Source organism: Choloepus didactylus, chromosome 2, assembly GCF_015220235.1.
Source record: "Choloepus didactylus isolate mChoDid1 chromosome 2, mChoDid1.pri, whole genome shotgun sequence".
Classification (NCBI taxonomy): Eukaryota; Metazoa; Chordata; class Mammalia; order Pilosa; family Megalonychidae; genus Choloepus; species Choloepus didactylus.
In genome coordinates, this window is record NC_051308.1 from 214070277 (window position 1) to 214090135 (window position 19859).

Below are 19859 nucleotides of genomic sequence, written 5' to 3' on the forward strand. Positions count from 1 at the left end.
GGCAACTGTGGCTTTATAATAAGCTTCAAAGTCAGGGAGTGTAAGTCCTCCCACTTCGTTTTTCTTTTTTAGAGTGTCTTTAGCAATTCGAGGCATCTTCCCTTTCCAAATAAATTTGATAACTAGCTTTTCCAAGTCTGCAAAGTAGGTTGTTGGAATTTTGATTGGGATTGCGTTGAATCTGTAGATGAGTTTGGGTAGAATTGACATCTTAATGACATTTAGCCTTCCTATCCATGAACATGGAATATTTTTCCATCTTTTAAGGTCCCCTTCTATTTCTTTTAGTAGAGTTATGTAGTTTTCTTTGTATAGGTCTTTTACATCTTTGGTTAAGTTTATTCCTAGGTACTTGATTTTTTTAGTTGCTATTGAAAATGGTATCTTTTTCTTGAGTGTCTCTTCAGTTTGTTCATTTCTAGCATATAGAAACATTACTGACTTATGTGCATTAATCTTGTATCCCGCTACTTTGCTAAATTTGTTTATTAGCTCTAGTAGGTGTATCGTTGATTTCTCAGGGTTTTCTAGATATAAGATCATATCATCTGCAAACAATGACAGTTTTACTTCTTCTTTTCCAATTTGGATGCCTTTTATTTCTTTGTCTTGCCGGATTGCCCTGGCTAGCACTTCCAGCACAATGTTGAATAACAGTGGTGACAGCGGGCATCCTGGTCTTGTTCCTGATCTTAGAGGGAAGGCTTTCAGTCTCTCACCATTGAGTACTATGCTGGCTGTGGGTTTTTCATATATGCTCTTTATCATGTTGAGGAAGTTTCCTTCAATTCCTACCTTTTGAAGTGTTTTTATCAAAAAGGGATGTTGGATTTTGTCAAATGCTTTTTCAGCATCTATTGAGATGATCAATTGATTTTTCCCTTTCGAGTTTTTAATGTGTTGTAATACATTGATTGTTTTTCTTATGTTGAACCATCCTTGCATGCCTGGAATGAACCCCACTTGGTCATGGTGTATGATTTTTTTAATGTGTCTTTGGATTCGATTTGCAAGTATTTTGTTGAGGATTTTTGCAGCTATATTCATTAGGGAGATTGGCCGGTAGTTTTCCTTTTTTGTAGCATCTTTGCCTGGTTTTGGTATTAGATTGATGTTAGCTTCATAAAATGAGTTAGGTAGTGTTCCATTTTCTTCAATGTTTTGAAAGAGTTTGAGTAAGATTGGTGTCAGTTCTTTCTGGAAAGTTTGGTAGAATTCCCCTGTGAAGCCATCTGGCCCTGGGCATTTATTTGTGGGAAGATTTTTGATGACTGATTGGATCTCTTTGCTTGTGATGGGTTGGTTGAGGTCTTCTATTTCTTCTCTGGTCAGTCGAGGTTGTTCATATGTTTCCAGGAAATTGTCCATTTCTTCTACATTATCCAGTTTGTTGCCATACAGTTGTTCATAATATCCTCTTATAATTTTTTTAATTTCTTCAGGATCTGCAGTTATGTCACCTTTTTCATTCATTATTTTGTTTATATGGGTCTTCTCTCTTTTTGATTTTGTCAGTCTAGCTAGGGGCTTGTCAATCTTGTTGATCTTCTCAAAGAACCAACTTTTGGTGATATTATCCTCTCTATTGTTTTTTTGTTCTCTATGTCATTTATTTCTGCTTTAATCCTTGTTATTTCTTTTCTTGTACTTGGTTTAGGATTGGTTTGCTGTTCATTTTCTAGCTTCTTCAGTTGATCCATTAGTTCTTTGATTTTGGCTCTTTCTTCCTTTTTAATATATGCGTTTAGTGCTATAAATTTCCCCCTTAGCACTGCTTTTGCTGCATCCCATAGGTTTTGGTATGTTGTGTTCTCATTTTCATTCGTCTCTATATATTTAGCAATTTCTCTTGCTATTTCTTCTTTAACCCACTGATTGTTTAGGAGTGTGTTGTTTAACCTCCAGGTATTTGTGAATTTTCTAAGTCTCTGATGGTTATTGACTTCTAATTGTATTCCATTGTGGTCAGAGAATGTGCTTTGAATAATTTCAATCTTTTTAAATTTATTGTGGCTTGTTTTATGTCCCAGCATATGATCTATTCTGGAGAAAGTTCCGTGAGCACTAGAAAAGTATGTGTATCCTGGTGATTTGGGATGTAATGTCCTGTAGATGTCTGTTAAATCTAATTCATTTATCAGATTGTTTAGGTTTTCAACTTCCTTATTGGTCTTCTGTCTGGTTGATCTATCTATAGGAGAGAGTGATGTGTTGAAGTCTCCCACAATTATTGTGGAAACATCCATTGCTTCCTTTAGTTTTGCCAGTGTTTCTCTCATGTATTTTGTGGCACCTTGGTTGGGTGCATAGACATTTACGATTGTTATTTCTTCTTGCTGAATTGCCCCTTTTATTAGTATGTAGTGGCCTTCTTTGTCTCTCAAAACATCCCTGCATTTGAAGTCTATTTTATCTGAGATTAATATTGCTACACCTGCTTTCTTTTGGCTGTAGCTTGCATGAAATATTTTTTTCCATCCTTTCACTTTCAGTTTCTTTGTGTCCCTGTGTCTAAGATGAGTCTCTTGTATGCAACATATTGATGGTTCATTTTTTTTGATCCATTTTGCGAATCTATATCTTTTAATTGGGGAGTTTAATCCATTTACATTCAACGTTAAAACCGTGAAGGCATTTCTTGAATCGGCCATCTTATCCTTTGGTTTATGTTTGCCATATTTTTCCCTCTCTCTATTAATATCCTTTATTGTACCCATACCGAATCTCTTTAGTACTGAACCTTTCTCCAAGTCTCTCTGTCCTGTCTTTGTTTCTCTGTCTGTAGGGCTCCCTTGAGTATCTCCAGTAGGGCAGGTCTCTTGTTAGCAAATTCTCTCAGCATTTGTTTGTCTGTGAAAAATTTAAGCTCTCCCTCAAATTTGAAGGAGAGCTTTGCTGGATAAAGTATTCTTGGCTGGAAATTCCTCTCACTCAGAATTTTAAATATATCGTGCCACTGCCTTCTCGCCTCCATGGTGGCTGCTGAGTAGTCACTACTTAGTCTTATGCTGTTTCCTTTGTATGTGGTGAATTGCTTTTCTCTTGCTGCTTTCAGAAATTGCTCCTTCTCTTCTATGTTTGACAGTGTGATCAGTATATGTCTCGGAGTGGGTTTTTTTGGATTTATTCTATTTGGAGTTCGCTGAGCATTTATGATTTGTGTATTTGTGTTGTTTAGAAGATTTGGGAAGTTTTCCCCAACAATTTCTTTGATTACTCTTCCTAGACCTTTACCCTTTTCTTCCCCTTCTGGGACACCAATGAGTCTTATATTCGGACGTTTCATATTATCTATCATATCCCTGAGGTCCATTTCGAGTTTTTCAATTTTTTTCCCCATTCTTTCTTTTATGCTTTCATTTTCCATTCTGTCATCTTCGAGGTCACTGATTCGTTGTTCAACTTCCTCTAGTCTTGTACTATGAGTGTCCAGAATCGTTTTAATTTGGTCAACAGTTTCTTTAATTTCCATAAGATCATCCATTTTTTTATTTAGTCTTGCAATGTCTTCTTTATGCTCTTCTAGGGTCTTCTTTATTTCCTTTATCTCCCGTACTATGGTCTCATTGTTCATCTTTAGTTCTTTGAGTAGCTGCTCTAGGTGCTGTGTCTCTTCTGGTCTTTTGATTTGGGTGCTTGGGCTTGGGTTATCCATATCGTCTGGTTTTTTCATATGCTTTATAATTTTCTGTTGTTTTTGGCCTCGTGGCATTTGCTGAACTTGATAGGGTTCTTTTAGGGTTTGTAGACCTATTGAAGTCCTTATCTCTAATTTATCAGATCTACGGCTTCGTGGAGTACACTTTCTCTAACTAACCAGCAGGTGGCGTCCACGAGCCACCTGTTCTCCACAAGCCAGTTCTCCCCTGCTTAGCCTTTTTGGTGAGTGGTGGAGTGAGTCTTGTGGGGCCCAATTGGTGTACCAAGCTTGCGTGTGTAGTTGGTGTTGCCTGCCCTGTATGTGGGGCGTGTTTCTGGGCAGTCGGGGAGGGGGGGTGGCCCTAACAATCAAATCTCCCTGATGATCCTAGAGTTTTAAAGCTGCTGCAATAGTCTAATCCTTCAGTTCAGTCCTGCCACAGTTTGTCTCTGCCACTGACCCACAAGTCTTTGGTATTGGCGTATGGCTCCTGAGACTTGCAAGTGGGCCCCTCTTCCAGGCTGTGCACCCCGGGTCCTCTGTTGAGGGATGACTGTGCTATGTCACAGGTGAGTGCCGTCCCCCCAGGGCAGTTCTGGGCTGCTGGGCTGTGTAGGGAGGCTCCCAGTCTGCTCAAATGATGGCTGAATGGGGCTTTGTTAGTTCACACTGCTCCACCTTCCCAGCTCTGGGACATTCAGCTGAGGTTGCAGGGAAGGCTAATGTCCACGCCCAGTTTTGTGGTGTGTGCCTGTTATTTGAAGCACTTTCGTCACACTGGGTTGTCTGGGGCAGCTCTGGGCTATGGGGCTGGCGATGGGCAGGAGTGTTTCCTGTCCACCAGGATGGTGGCTGTGAGCGGACACCCCCCTTTTCTTGGGAAGTTGTGTTGTTTACTGAATTTTCTCAGCCACTGGATTATTGCCTTTTGTCTCAGAGCTCTCTTAGTTCTGCTCTTGACTTGACATGCCCAAATTGCAATTCTTTGAAGCTTTCTGTATTGGGCTTCTTAGAGTAATTGTTTTAGAAAAAGAAAAAAGGATTTAAAAAAAAACAAAAAAAACAAAAAAAAAACAAAAAAAAAAAAACGGCCCTCCTCAGAGATCTAATGGGTTATTGAAATGCTAATAGACAGAGCAACCAGGGCCATTAAGGAAAGGTCCACAGGGCAGAGAGATCAGCTTTGCTTCGGGATTTGCATATGCGCCTCAAGGCCTGAGCTCTGCCCTTCCCCTTTCTGTGTTCACCAGAACTCCAAAAATCCTCTGCTTTTATTTTGGAGTTTTTCGTGTTGTTTTTTTTCTATGCCTGTCTCCTCTCTGCTGGGCTGGCTGCTCTCAGAGTCTCTGGTGTCTGGTCTCAGTCTATCTATGGTTGGAGTTTGAATCAGTAGCATGAGTTTCCGATAAGAGCAGCCACTGCAGTTCTCCCTTCTCCTTCCCGGAGCTGACAGCCCCTCCTCCCCTGGGACTGAGCCTGGCAGGGAGGGGCGCGGGTCCCCTGGCCGCAAAAACTTACAGATTTCGCTGATCTCAGCAGTTCCACGTTTTCATGAGTGTTGTATGAAGTATGCCCAAAGACAGATTGCTCTGTGGTGTCCAGTCCACGCAGTTCCTGGCTTTTTACCTACTTTCCTGGAGGAGTAACTAAAACTTACTGCTCACCAGTCTGCCATCTTGCCCCGCCTCCTTCATTGCTTTTTTAAAAAGCCTATGCCTATCTTATATGACTTATGGCATTTAAAAGCATACTTTATTCAAGTTATAATTTAAAAGGTATTTTGCTTTTAAAGTTGAAAATGTTGACTGTAAATGCAGTAACATTCCTGAGCTTAAGTTCAAGAACTCAGTCATTATATATTTTTCTGTCAGTGTATTAAGCAAAAACATTTGAACATGAGCTAATCATTATTAAAGGAAAACAAAGGCAATTATTATATTTTGACTTTGTATCTGTCAGCATCAAACAGTCATAACAAACTTTCAGAAAATGTCTTAAGATGGAGGAATGGGAAAAGGAAAAACTTAAGACATCTCATTTTCAGAGCAGTGTTTCTTTTATTTTGTCTTGGGCTTCTGAAAACCAAAGATTTGCTTCATTTGAGGGACATTTGACTCCTTATTTCTCATTTTAGTGTGAGAATTTATAAACCTGGAGTAGTTTGTTTTTTCAGTGCTATGGAAGATAAATGTATCTGAGACAGGGAGAACAAGGAAAGTCATGCAGTCAGTTTAATGTAACTTACCTGTTGTGAAGCTAAATATAGTACAGTATTCTCAATCTGGTCATTTTAAACTTGTACTTTTTTCAGTCACAGGGTTAAGAGGAAACTGTTTTCACCTTTTAACTGCAAATCTTTTCTTTTTTTGAGTGGCAACAATAGATGACAGGAGTGGTTCCAGCTTGTGATCATGAGGGAGGAAAACAATCTACTTCCTTCTTAGCTCCCCAGAAATACTCTCTTACACTTAGAATTTCAGTCTTAAAGATTAGCCTCTTTAATTATCTATCTTCTTGTACTTCTTCCCTGCTCTCTCTCCAGATCTCTCACCCCTTCCCTGCTTCATGTTTCATACTGAACCACTTTTATGCTTCATGTTGAATCACTGTGTTTCCCCTAACTTGCTCTGTTTTCTCTTATATCTCTGCCTTTGCCTACTCTGCTACTGTACTGGTCGGTCTCCCCTGAATATATTTCCATGTCTTCACGTGGTCAACTCTTATTGCCGGTTAAGACTCAGTTCAGCATTTTCAGGGAAACTTAACTTTCCCTACACATACCTTGCCCTCAAGTTCTTTGTACTCTTTTGCAACTTAGGTATATCTGTGCCATGGTGTCTTGTAATTGTTTCCTTGACTATCTTCCACACATAAGCAGGGGACTATGTGTGTTTGTGTAAATAAAACCTCTTAACTGGCTAGCTGGCTCTTGTTTCATTCTCATGACTTTGGCTGTATATTATTTCCTCTTTTCAGGTGCCTCTGGAAAGCTCTGCTTAAACTCATTGGTTCTAAATTGGCCTCTTTACATTTGCACTACCACCTTTTCTCCTCACTAAGAGTCCTCTGAACTCCTCTTATTTCCTCACCTCTTCTATTCTACTAGTTATTGAATCCTTTCAGTTCTACCTTCTAAATAGGTCTCATATTCTGTATCTTCATCCCCACTGTGTCTGCCTTAGTTTGGCCCTTGTCATTTCCCGTCTGGACTATTGCATGTTCTCTAACCTTTCTCCTTGCTTTCTCCCTGTCCCAATCCCAGTTACCTCCCATGTAACACAATTACCATCCTAAAAGTGGCAGTTTGTATTACTTTCTTATGTAAAAATCTTCTATTTAAAGGAATGGAGGGGAAGGCCAAAACCAATAGAATGTCAATTCTAACTTGTCAAGGTTCCTTGTTACCAATAAACTAATGTTCTAAGACATGAAAAGAGGCTTGGATCAGCAGGGGGTAGGAGACTGTAGATCTTCACAGGCTCCCCTGTGGTTTATATGCTTAAGTTCATATTCTTTAGCCTAGGAGGCCCATGAAAGTATCATTCCAATTCCTGTCATCCCAGTTCCTCTCTGCTTCCTGCTGAAATGTGCCTGATTCTCCAGGTACACATGTCCCATATTCACTAGTATCCAAACATTCCATGTTTCTCCATCTTTCTTTACCTTCACATAAGCTGTTTCTTCTGTCTGGAATCCTTCCTACCTCTGTCTGCCTTGTGGGGTTCTTCCAAATCCAGGCTTCCATCTTCATTACCTGACACAATGCTTCTCACATAGTAAATGCTAAATAAACAATTACTGAATTTATAATATATTTACATTCCAAACACAAAAGTTAAGTTGGTTGCAGCATCACATATTTCATAACTATCCTGTTTTGCAATCTCAGAACTCTTTGGGGATTTGGTTAAAGCCATTCTAGACTGTGTGCTTTTATAATTAAGGCTTAGTTATCAATGTTATTTTAAAAAGAGATTGAATCTACATGTGGGTTTCCTTAAAAAGAAATAGTTCCAAGAGGATTAAAGTCAAAGTACTAATGATTCCATATTGCTTAACCATTAGAGATAGGTAGTTTTCTCCTCCCCATCCCCACCCCCATCCATAGAACCATAATGTTTTAGAGCTGGAAAACATACTTAGGTCATGAGGACTGTTGGAAGTTGCTGAAATCTTTGAGATTTTTAAAAAAGTACTCAAAATAGCGAACATTGCAATTTCAGTGGCCAAATTGAAATTTTAAAGTTATAGCACCAAACCCACTCAAATAAGATAGCTAACTAGTAAATTCTTTTGTTGTATTGGAAATATGCTCTTGATTCAGAGTTCAGAGCCCCAGTGTAAGAAAATAACAATTGAGAATATCAGTTTTATTAATGAAGTTGGAAAAGCAGGCATTGGTAAATTAGTTAAGGTATTAGTATCTATCATCACAGGTGTTTGTTGAATTCCTACTAGATTTCTTGCATAGACCCTATAGAGGTCTCAAAATTGTGTGACATTAAACCTGCCCTTTTAAAACTTAAAATATTGGTCACATAAGATGTGATATATGAAATAGAGAACAGTAGATGCTGGTATGCAAAATAGTACATTCTGAAATGTTTGAGTGTGAAACTGACATTTACCTATTGAATCATATTTTCACACTGATTTCCATTTTTTGGAGGCAGTGTAGTTTTCTGGAAAAGCAGACAAAATTTGGAATTGGGAAGCCTGCATTTTAGTACTGACTGACATTTTTAGCTATATGGTTTAGGGCAAGTTACTGTCACCTCTTTGAACTTGAGTACCTACATTTGTGAAGGGATGATGGGTGAACTAACTGAACACTTAGATCGTTTCTATCTCTATAAACTGCATTTTTATAAGACACTGTCAGTGCCAACAATGGAATTTCAAGCAGCCTTGAGAATCAGCTGGACTAAAAGAAATAGCAGACACTGTTCCCTTCAAAGCCTGCTCTGTTTAGTGTCTTTCAAAGTCTGTTTATTAAAACACTGTCATCACTACAAACTCCTTTGTCCCATTGGTGGCCCTGCATCTTCTAAATTACCAACCCACCGGGAATGGAAGTATGCTTCAGACACTGCTTAGCATTCCAAGGTGCAGTACATCGCAAAAGAAACTGCACCGTTCTTCAAGGCACCTTGTTTGTAGTGACATCGTCCTATTCAATTAAAGGTGGCAAAGACTGGCCTGGCTCCAAAGGAAGACTGTCAATTCCTCTCTTTTTCTGTGTCCACGCTCTGCAGGATGCTTCCTCACGCCCACCTCTCTCCCCCTTGCTGTGACTTTGGCTTCCGCCAGATGTCACACCGCTGCTTGTCACCACCCAGACTCCTGTCACTGATTTTTGTTGTTTCAGTGTATTTATCACAACTCTTCTCTTTAGCTGTAAAATTTATGGAATTTCACGCTCTTCTTAATCACTCCAGTGTTTCTTTTTCATAAGAAAGGGCATATACAAAGAGTTGAATGTGCATAAGAGTTGGAGGGAGGGAAACACTGTCTAACTTAAGGAAAATTTGCATGTGTGCCTATATATACCTCTTACCCCCCAAATATGCAAGGTTCCAAAGTGGAACTGATCTCCATTCTGCAGGACTCAAGAGATAGTTAAAAGTCCTTTATAATTCCAGGGAGAAATACATAAGAGATGTGCTTATTAGCTAATTCTCCTGGCTTAAATTTTATTCCTTTTAGCAACTAAAAGAAGGTAGATAATTTTATTGGTGCTCTGTGATACATCTTGATCTTCTTATTTTCTAGTCAAATTTGTTAATACAGTCGAATTCTTAAAATGGTAGTGGTGTTGATATCTAATCTGTATTATTAGTATGTAACAGGTATTTTACTGAGCACTTACATGTATTAACTTATTTAAAACTTACCACAGCCCTGTTATTATGGATACTGTTATTATCCCTGTTGTGTAAATGAGGAAATCTCAAAGTGACATAAAGCTCTTGACTTTTAAAAATAAGTTTATAAAATGTGTCTTGTAAGGGAAGAAAAGAGGCCACATTTGTCAAGTTTGTTGGTTTTTTTTCCTCTTATAATAAGAGGCAAAATTTTGGTGGTACCTTATTCCAGAGCTAAAATCTATTTTGAATTTCCAGAATGGTTCATTTAAAATTTATTCTTTGTATAGCAATTAGATGCAACATTAAAATTAAATATGTTAGTATATGTACTGTAAACCTTTGAGTGGTGATTCTTAAGGCCCATGGGCAGAGTGAGCCTCAGCTGAATGTTTGGATTCGTTTACTGGTCATTTGGATGTTTAGGTTAATTAAAAACTATATGTAGTATTCAGTCTTAGTCTTTGCTGTAAAAGATGCCTCCCCTATAACTAAGATACAGTTCCTCCCCTCAGGGACCTCATAACTTTGTCTTATTACCTAGACTTGCTGACTAAACAGAGTAGTGGAGACAACCTAGGGCTACGTTATATCACACACAGAATAAGGGTTATTTTGTAAAGGATAGAGGGGTTCCTGGCAATTCTGTCATTGATTAGCATCCCTACTTCCTCAGAATAATTGGGCACATTCTCATATGTAATACTGATCATGAGAAAGATCATTGGAACTAATGTAAAAATAGCTAGGAAGTGAGGCTTAGCACTCAGGATGGGCAGCTCTGTAAGGGAGGAAGCCGTGTGAAGATGCTTAATAAATGTTCATTTATTCTCCAAATCTGGATGTAAGTATTTGGGGGAAGGTTTCCAGGAAATCTCAGTATATACAACACAAAATAAAGCTATCTGCTTATGTCAGTCTCAAGATGGGCTAGGGTAGATTAAGCATGAGTCAGATATGTCCCTAATATGAATGTTTGTGACCGTGAAGACCATTTCCTGAGGCCCCCTGAAAGGAGTATTGGGGAAGAGAGAGGAGGAAATTATCATTTACTACATTTGTACCATGTATCAGGCAATGTGCTAGACACTTTTTATAAACATCTCTCCGTGTCCCTTTGTGAAAATACCTGTGAGGAATTTGTCTTGTATCTCAGTGCCAGCAGTAGTTGAGCTTCTGAGTACTTGCCTTGTTTACTTCTTGGACACTGAACTTCATAGATGGTTGTGTTTCTCTTGTAAATATTGCCCATTTATTGAGTCTCTTCTGTATTTTAGGTACTGTGCTTATCACCTACATGTACTATCTCTGTGAATCCACACTGCAGCCCTTTTTTAGTAGGTATTATCCCTTGTCTTAGAAGAGAAAACTAAAATTTAGAGAGGTTAAAGTGATTAACTTCTCTAAAGCCACACATCTGGCATAAGAGCCAGAATTCAAATCCAGTTCTAACTCTTTGCAGTGTAGCCCAGCTGCTGCTTTCTGAGATACTTATGCTATTGGTATTTTCTTCATTTGTTCTCAATGTCTGGCCTATGTCCTAAGCTTCTCTTTACTTAGCAACTCATGCCAAGAGGGAGGTGGAAAGAGAAGGACCCAGGAGCCTAGCAAAAAGCAACAATATATGTGCATTCATAGAGATACTGTCAGTTGACTTAAACTTGATCCAATTCTCAGAGGTAGGGCCTATCACTTTCTGACACTTGTTTAGTGATTTTCTTCATCTTCTTGTGATATTAGGCATTAGCCACATATGTATTAAAATGTGTAATGTTTTCTTACTCATTCAACATATATTTATTGAGCATGTTCTATATGCTTGTAATCGTTGAATAAGACATAGTCCTGCCTTCATGGAGCTTATAATTAGTATAAATATTTGAATAAGTGTGTCTTATATATGCTAAGTATTTTCCCAAACTACAAGAGCCAGAACTATGTACAGTATAAGAATAGCACAAAATTGGATGGTTTGGAATTTATCTCTTTCTAGGAAAACACTAATGAATCAAGAATGTGAGGGAATGTAAAAGTCAAAATGCCCTAGCTATGGCTTTGTAATTTTGAATGCCATGATTCTTGGAGGAAAAAGGAGCATGGCAGTACACAAGTCTTTATTTGAAATTTTTAAAAACTGGTGTGAGCCAGAGATCTTTGATGGAGCATTGTCAGAAGAATTTCAGAAACTGTGAGTTGTTACACAGATGTATTGATTTAATTAGTCTAGATAACACCATTTATTTATGCTTAAGCATCTCACACATGCAAAAGTTGGTAATTCGCAAGTCACACAATAATTTGTGAGTTATCTTCTATACCACGTGTTATAGCTTTTGAATACCAACTTTGGTGAGTGTGTGTGTCAGATGCTTAAGCATAAATAAATGATATTATATAGACCAATTAAGCAATGCAGCTTGCTTCTGGAATTCTGGAGACATAGGGTTTCATGCAAAATCTTCTGGTAGTGACTTTTAAAATTCCATGAATTGTTTTAAACACAATTTAATCATATAGTATGGGCATGAACCTCATTGGAGACAGAACATATCTGGGTTCTGCTGGGTGAGGCCTCTTTGGGTATCCTGATGGATCCTTAGTATACCGTTGCTACTTGATGAAATTGTTTCAGTTTATCCTACACAGTGGGTGTTCTAGCCAGTGGAGAAGAGTAGGGTTATCACAAAAAAGGTTCACTTGTTTTTGTTTTGTGATAGGTATGGGACTGCATTATTAAATCTCTTGGGGAGGAAAAACTATTTTGGATCTTTGCTATCCTTTTTTTTTTCCTCTCTCTCTCTCTTTGCTATTCTAATTTTAACCATAAGAACACCAATGTATTCTATATCTGCCTGATTTTGCAGTACTATTTTAACACTTTTAAAAAAATTGCTATTAGTTACATATATTTCTTCCTTTAGCTAGATAATTTAAATGTTTTTTTGTTTTGTTTTGTTTTTGTTTAAAGCGGTAAGCTATCAAAAGAAGACTAGGATATAGTTAATATATTTGAATTTAGGTTAGCATCTTCTCTTCCAAAGTTCAGAACGCTTCACCTGTACTTCCTAGAAGATAGAAAGGGGAAGGGTTAATTAACCCAGTTTTACAGATAAGGAAGCAGACGCTCATAAGAGTTACATGTCTTCCCTAAGATAGACTTACTAAGAAGGTAGTCACAGAGTGGGGCAGAGAATTCCAGAGCCTGACACAGTGCAGCATTCTACCCATTGGGAAATGTGATAGGCAGGTAATTATTTTCTCAGAGGTACTGACCACTACTGGTCAGTTCTTATTCCTCTGAGACTATCCACTATTTTATCCCCAAGGCAAAAACTTGTTTGGAAGTTAGGGCTACTGTACAATCTGTGGGATGTTTGGAGCTCTTCCTCCTTCACTCAGCTGACTTGGAATCCAACTAAGTTTATAATATTTTCATGTCTAACATAAGTTCTTTCAGGCTGCCAAGTGCACGTGTTAACTAATGTCAAAGAGTGTAAAATGTGTTTTTTTAGGACCACTAGCTGTTATTACTTTATTCTCCATAATAGGATGTCTCATTTAATTTGCATTTAATCATATACATACACAAGTTTAGGGATGGGCACATAACCTTGGGTAAAGTCTGTTCCCCACCCACTGTAGCAAGTACAAGAGGAAAAACACATCTTGTGCAGAGAAAAAGGAAGCTATATAAAATGGGAATCCCACCACTGACGCCTAGGGGTATAGACAGACTGAATTCACCATGGTTAGTGGCCCAGCTGGTGTAGAAAAAACTAATCATCCATTTAGAGATGAAAAGCAAGGCATACTTAGCCAGGGTTCTCTGTAGTAACTCGTGTTTTTAGACTTGAAGGTAATGCAAAGAAAGGACACCTATAAATCCAAGTTATAAGTACTTTTTATTTGTTTTCTTGATAAAAATTACTTCTTAGTTGTCTTAGAGGAGCCTTGTTATATTAGAAAAATCTGAAATGTTTCACCTAAAGCTACAGTTCTTGTAGAGTTACCATATTTCTTTGTTTTTATGGACTCATTACTACTTCTTCATTAGAAGTCTAGTGATTTCATAGTGACACATCCCAGAGTAATTTGGGCAGATAATAAAAAATATATTTACAGCCTCCCCCTCCCCAGCCCCGAGGATCTGGGGGAAGGTGCAGATGTGTTGGACATCCTCACCTGGACTGATGTTGATGTTGTCACAAACATTGGGACTGGAGGTTTGATGTGCTGAGCCCTCGAGCATGGGACTTGCCCTTATGAAGCTCATTACCACAAAGGAGAGTCTAAACTTGCATGTAATGGTGCCTAAGAGTCTCCCCCGAGTACCTCTTTGTTGCTCAGATGTGGCCCTCTCTCTCTCTAACTGAGCATCTCGACAGGTGAACTCGCTGCCCTCCCCACTACGTGGGACACGACTCCCAGGGGTGTAAATCTCCCTGGCAATGCAGAATATGACTCCCGGGGATGAATGTGGACCCGGCATCATGGGACTGAGAGTATCTTCTTGACCAAAAGGGGGATGCAAAACGAGACGAAATAGTTTCAGTGGCTGAGAAATTTCAAATGGAGTCGAGAGGTCACTCTAGTGGACATTCTTATGCACTATATAGATAACACCTCTTAGATTTTAATGTATTGGAATAGCTAGAAGTAAATACCTGAAACTACCAAACTCCAACCCAGCAGTCTGGACTCCTGAAGACAATTATATAATAATGTAGATTACAAGGGGTGACCGTGTGATTGTGAAGACCTTGTGGATCACACCCCCTTTATCTAGTGTATGGATGAGTAGAAAAATGGGGATAAAAACTAAAGGACAAATGGGGTGGGATGGGGGGATGATTTGGGTGTTCTTTTTTCACTTTTGTTTTTTATTCTTGTTCTGGTTCTTTCTGATGTAAGGAAAATGTTCAGAGATAGATTGTGGTGATGAATGCATAACTATGTTATCATACTGTGGACAGTGGATTGTATACCATGGATGATTGTATGGTGTGTGAATGTATTTCAATAAAACTGAATTTAATTAAAAAAAAAAGTCGAGTGGTTTCAAACATTGGGGACTGGCAGCTTGATGTCCTGAGCCCTCTGTCTTGGGGCTGGACCCTATGAAGGTTGTTGCTGCAAGGAGAGGCTAAACCTGCTTATAGTGCCTAGGAGTCTCCCCCTGAGTTCCTCTTTGTTGCTCAGATGTGGCCCTCTCTCTCTAACTAAGCCACCTTGGCAGGTGATCTCGCTGCCCTCCCCCCTACGTGGGACCTGACTCCCAGGGGTGTAAATCTCCCTGGCAACGCAGGATATGACTCCTGGGGATGAATCTGGACCCGGCATCATGGGATTAAGAACATCTTCTTGACCAAAAGGAGATGCAAAATGAAACAAAATAAAGCTTCCGTGGCTGAGAGATTTCAAATGGAGTTGAGAGGTCACTCTGGACATTCTTATGCACTATATAGATAATACTTTTTAGGTTTTAATATATTGGAATAGCTAGAAGTAAATACCTGAAACTACCAAACTCCAACCCAGTAGCCTTGACTCTTGAAGACGATTGTATAACAATGTAGCTTACAAGGGGTGACAGTATGATTGTGAAAACCCTGTGGATGGCACTCCCTTTATCCAGTGTATGGATGGATGAGTAGAAAAATGGGGACAAAACCTAAATGAAAAATACGGTGGAGGGGGGGATGATCTGGGTGTTCTTTTTTCTTTTTCTTTTTTATTCTTATTCTGATTCTTTCTGGTATAAAGAAAATGTTCAAAAACAGATTGGGGTGATGAATGCATAACTATATGATGGTACTGTGAACAGTTGATTGTACACCATGGATGGGATGTGAATATATCTCATTGAAACTGATTAAAAAAAAAAAGTAGTGATTTGACTGTAATATTTGAGACCTAATATCCTTTCCCACCCCAAGACTTATTTCTTAAATAGAACAGCACACAGTTTACCATTTGAGATTTTGATACAGATGTGCAGGTTCAGGCTGTTCACTTTGGTTGGAGCTGCTGCTTTCTTCAGTGTGTGGCCTTACACTCTCAAAACTGATTTTGTTCTCTTCAGCAATATGGATGGACACTAGTGTACCCATGCTTTGCCTTTGAAGTGCTTTAACAAGAAAGCAACTTTTTCTTATACCTGAAAGTCTACAGATGCTCTTTTATTCAAAGAATATAATCTGACCTCCTTTCCCCTCTTGTTGCCCTCTAGGTCTCCTAGATTTCTCCAGATTTTTGCTTTCATAGTGATTTACTTAGTCACTTGCTAATATTTTCTTAATCATCAAGAGTTAGATTACCCCCATTTGCCATAGGAAGAGATGTTGACATTTTTTGATTGTTACTTGGCAATGTCTTTCCTTTGCAGACCCCATATCATGTCAACCTCCTCCTGGCTGGCTATGATGAGCATGAAGGTCCAGCACTATACTACATGGACTACCTGGCAGCCTTGGCCAAGGCCCCTTTCGCAGCCCATGGCTATGGTGCCTTCCTCACTCTCAGTATCCTGGACCGATACTATACACCAAGTAAGTACCAGTGTTCTAGGTAGGGAGCAGTGGCAGAGCTCTGCTCTCAGCTTCTTCCCAGTTTTGTATCCTACTCATGGAGTTGGATAGCCAGGGCTTGAATAGAGTATGGATCCTAAGTAGCACAAGCTTCTGTGTGTCAGTATGATCTTCAAAAAGCTGAGAAAAATACCTCTTTTGCCAGACAAAATGATACTGCATGTGTCCATAGCTGGGTTATGTTTTGTTTTAAAGGGGGTTGGAATAGATGTCATGCTGAGACATTTTTACTAGGTTCTATAATTTTTCAGTTACAGGAGTTCCGTTTTTTTTTTTCACTCATTTTACTTTCCCTAGATGCTTATTGGCATCTTAGCTGTGGAGATCAGCTGTAGAGAACAAGTAAACCAAATAGTTTGTCTGTTTTGAACTTGTGAAAATGAACACGTCCCCAACATGACAACTGAGGATTTCTTTGCTTAAACTTCAAAACTTTACAAACCTGTGTCCTGCCCTTGGTTCTTATCACCTAATGGCTGTCCCTTTCTCCAAGAAAAAACTAGGTCTCTACTTATTCATAAACTGTTAACTTGGCAAAGCTTCAGATACAAGGATGCTTTTGTGCTAAGTCCTCTCTTCTGATCCCAATCCCAACCTTGACTTCAGCCATCGTGGACAATAAGCACTTAGGATTCTTAGCTTTTACAGGTTATAGATGCAGCACAGATAACCACTTCTCTCCTTACATTCCGTTCTTCCCTGTCAATATGGTAAGAATCTAATGTGTTCATTCCTTTCTGGTGCTGCCCTCTCATTCAACCTCAGCTACACCAGGCCACATCCTGAAAAGAGTTAGCTTGGCCTCCTGGTGACTGTTCCTTGATTTGGCATTTGTCAGTAATATAGCTGATTTGTGTACCAAAATAACCACCAACCACCCCCTGAAACATAATTACACAATATGTCATCCCAGTTTGTCATGCCCATAGACAGTTCCTTTGGCTCCTATCTTATAAGAGTCTCAGCTCCATCCTGTGAATTATCTTCCCAATGTTAAATTGAGACCCAGCTGGGGAAGTGAGGGTAAAACTCTGGCCCTGTCCTCCCTTTCCCTGATTTGCAGCTGGCTAGGGCAGATGGAACTAATTTAGCCCTGGACTAAGAAGGGGGGATGGGCTATAAAAAGGAGAGACAGGCGGCTGGACTTCTCCAGAGGTGGTCCCTGGCCATGGGAGGCAGAATTCTGGCATGCTTACCCTTCTCTGTAGCAAATGAATTTGCAATGGCTTGTGGCTGCCAGAGCACTGGTTCTGGGGCACCCTCAACTGCATATGGAAAACGTTTATTCCAAGCTAGAGAGCTAAGCAGTTTTTGCCTTTTCTGTTGATGTGGCATGCTGGCCTGGAAAAGTTGGAAACATAATCAGAAGTTGTGGCAGAGTTGGACTTAATGACAGCATCTTCAGTGCTTGGCCTCTTGTGTTCTTTTTCAGCTATTTCACGTGAAAGGGCAGTGGAGCTTCTTAGGAAATGTCTGGAGGAGGTGAGTAACTACCATGGGATCCTGAAAGGAATGTTTTGTCTCTCTGTTTGCCAATATTGTTCCTGTTCCTCAGTTACATTTTTCTGATCCTTGCCAGAAGGTGTAATAAATACCTGCTAGCTAGATGTGAAGTTGCTACCAGGGATAGGTTTTGGTGTGTTTATCTTGTTTGTAACTCACCTTTCCAAAGCAAATGCTGAGAATAAACTCTCTCATGTGCTTTTCCTTACCATTCAGCTGAGAGGCCACATAGGCAGCTCCAGTTGTTAAAAGGGCTGCTGGGAAGAAGCCACTTGAATATCAAGTGCTCTTAAGACTTTATTCCCCTGGATCCTAAAGGTCATTTTAGAAACCCATATTTCCTTAGTGCCACCTTTTCTTGATCTTGGAACTTGGTTCTGGATATAGGATTGATTGGCCAGAGAGAATTCTGTAAATGGTATGGTGTGCTGCCCAGTCCTCATCTGTAACAGAGTTGGGAAGCATCAGGGAGGGAGGGCTTAAGCCTGGAGAGGTGTGAATTTCCAGGATGTGCTCCACAAGGAGCAGAGAGAAATCTTAGTATCTTCTCTCTGGGGGCTTTACATGAGGTGTGCAGGGAGCATAGCCACAGAAACAAAGATTTCCTCCAACTATGCTCCTCAGTAGTCTCCAGCCAGGTCGATGGAGCTGTCTGCTTCCATGTCTGTAGACCACAGCTCCTTTGAAAAGCCACATGAGAATGCATAGATGTTACCTCATGACAAGTTAGCCTGGATTGGAGGAGACAGAAGCATGGGCCGTTCCAAGAGCGGTTCTACTAACACCTCTCCCACCACTCACTTATACTCAGTCCTTATAATATGGGTGGGTGACTGGAGCAAACTGTTGCGACCGAGGTGTGCACTGCTTTGGTCCAGAGCTTATTCCTATGGCATTCCTTTATTGCTTATTGCTGTAAAATATTTTAAGAGGAAAGTCTGTGTTTACCCGATGTTAATAGCAGACACTGGGGAAAAGAGCATTGGATTGTTTTGTTCTTTCACCAGATGACTGACAGCAACTATAGGCTCCCAGCTGTTGCATCTCCCAATTCATGCTCACTGCCTCCCCGTCAGCCTCCAGCTGTAGTTTGGGCTTTTTTCAGTGCCCCAGTACTGACTGCCCCCAGTAGGATATAAACTCCACAAAAGCAAGAAGATTTTTGTCTGCTTATATTTTCTGTGCCTAGAACAGAGCCTGGCCCATAGTTAATGCTCAGTAAATATTTGTTGACTAATTTCCTTTGTGTCTCTCTGCAGCTTCAGAAACGCTTCATCCTGAATTTGCCAACTTTCAGCGTTCGAATCATTGACAAAAATGGCATTCATGACCTGGACAACATTTCCTTCCCTAAACAGGGCTCCTAACATCATGCCTTCCTTCACACTTGCCAGGGAATGTTTTTTGATGGGCTTCTTTATTTTTTTCTACTCTTTTGACATGCACTCTTGATAGATAGTTAATTCAGAAATAAAGCTGAATATGGATAAATTGAGTTCTCTGGTTTGGGTCTCATTTGTCCATTGCCTCAGGAAGGAGATGGAGGAAGGATTATCTGCATTGGACTTTTTTGGCAGGACTCTTTTCTCCTGCCCCTTACTCTGCATTAATTCTCTAATTGCTCTCCTTATTCTTGTTGACAATTGCATAATATTCCATTAAATTGATGTGCCATAGGCAGTTAACCAGATATCTGTTTTACCTCCTAGCTTAGCTCTTTGGGAATAATGTGGTTGTTTTTTGTTTGGTGCCTTTAAAACAGTAGTTCTTAACCAGATGTATGTATCAGGATCACCTGGGGTATTTTCTTATTTCTTGTATGTGTCTAGACTGCACTTCCGGATTCCAAGTAGGTTTGGAGCCTAGATATATGAATTTTTTAAAAAGCTTTCCAAGTAATTCTTTTTTTTTTTTTTTTTTTTTAATTAGAGAAGTTGTAGGTGTACAGAAAAATCATGCATAAAATACAGGTTTCCCATATACCCCCTATTGTTAACACCTTGCATTTCTGGTACATTTGTTACAATTAATGAAAGCACATTTTTATAATTGTATTACTTACTGTACTCCATAGTTTATCTTAGGCCTCACTGTGTCATACAGTGCCATGGATATTTGAAAATAATTTTTATTTCAGTAACATACCTATACCCTAAAATTTTCCCTTTTAACCACATTCAAATATATATATTTCAGTGGTGTTACTTATATTCACAATGCTGTACTGCCATCACCACCATCCATTACCAAAATTTTTCCCATCAT

General features: G+C 39.4%; 1 protein-coding gene across 1 annotated transcript in view; it reads left to right on the plus strand.

Moving 5' to 3' along the window:
* PSMB2 (proteasome 20S subunit beta 2) overlaps nucleotides 1-19089 on the plus strand; it is a 38591-nt gene extending 19502 nt beyond the window's left edge. The window contains exons 4-6 of the mRNA XM_037827748.1: nucleotides 15890-16052; nucleotides 17524-17573; nucleotides 18854-19089. Coding sequence (XP_037683676.1) covers nucleotides 15890-16052; nucleotides 17524-17573; nucleotides 18854-18961 — 321 coding nt within the window. The 3' untranslated portion in view covers nucleotides 18962-19089. The remainder of the gene's footprint in view (nucleotides 1-15889; nucleotides 16053-17523; nucleotides 17574-18853) is intronic.
* The last annotated feature ends 770 nt before the right edge of the window (nucleotides 19090-19859 follow it).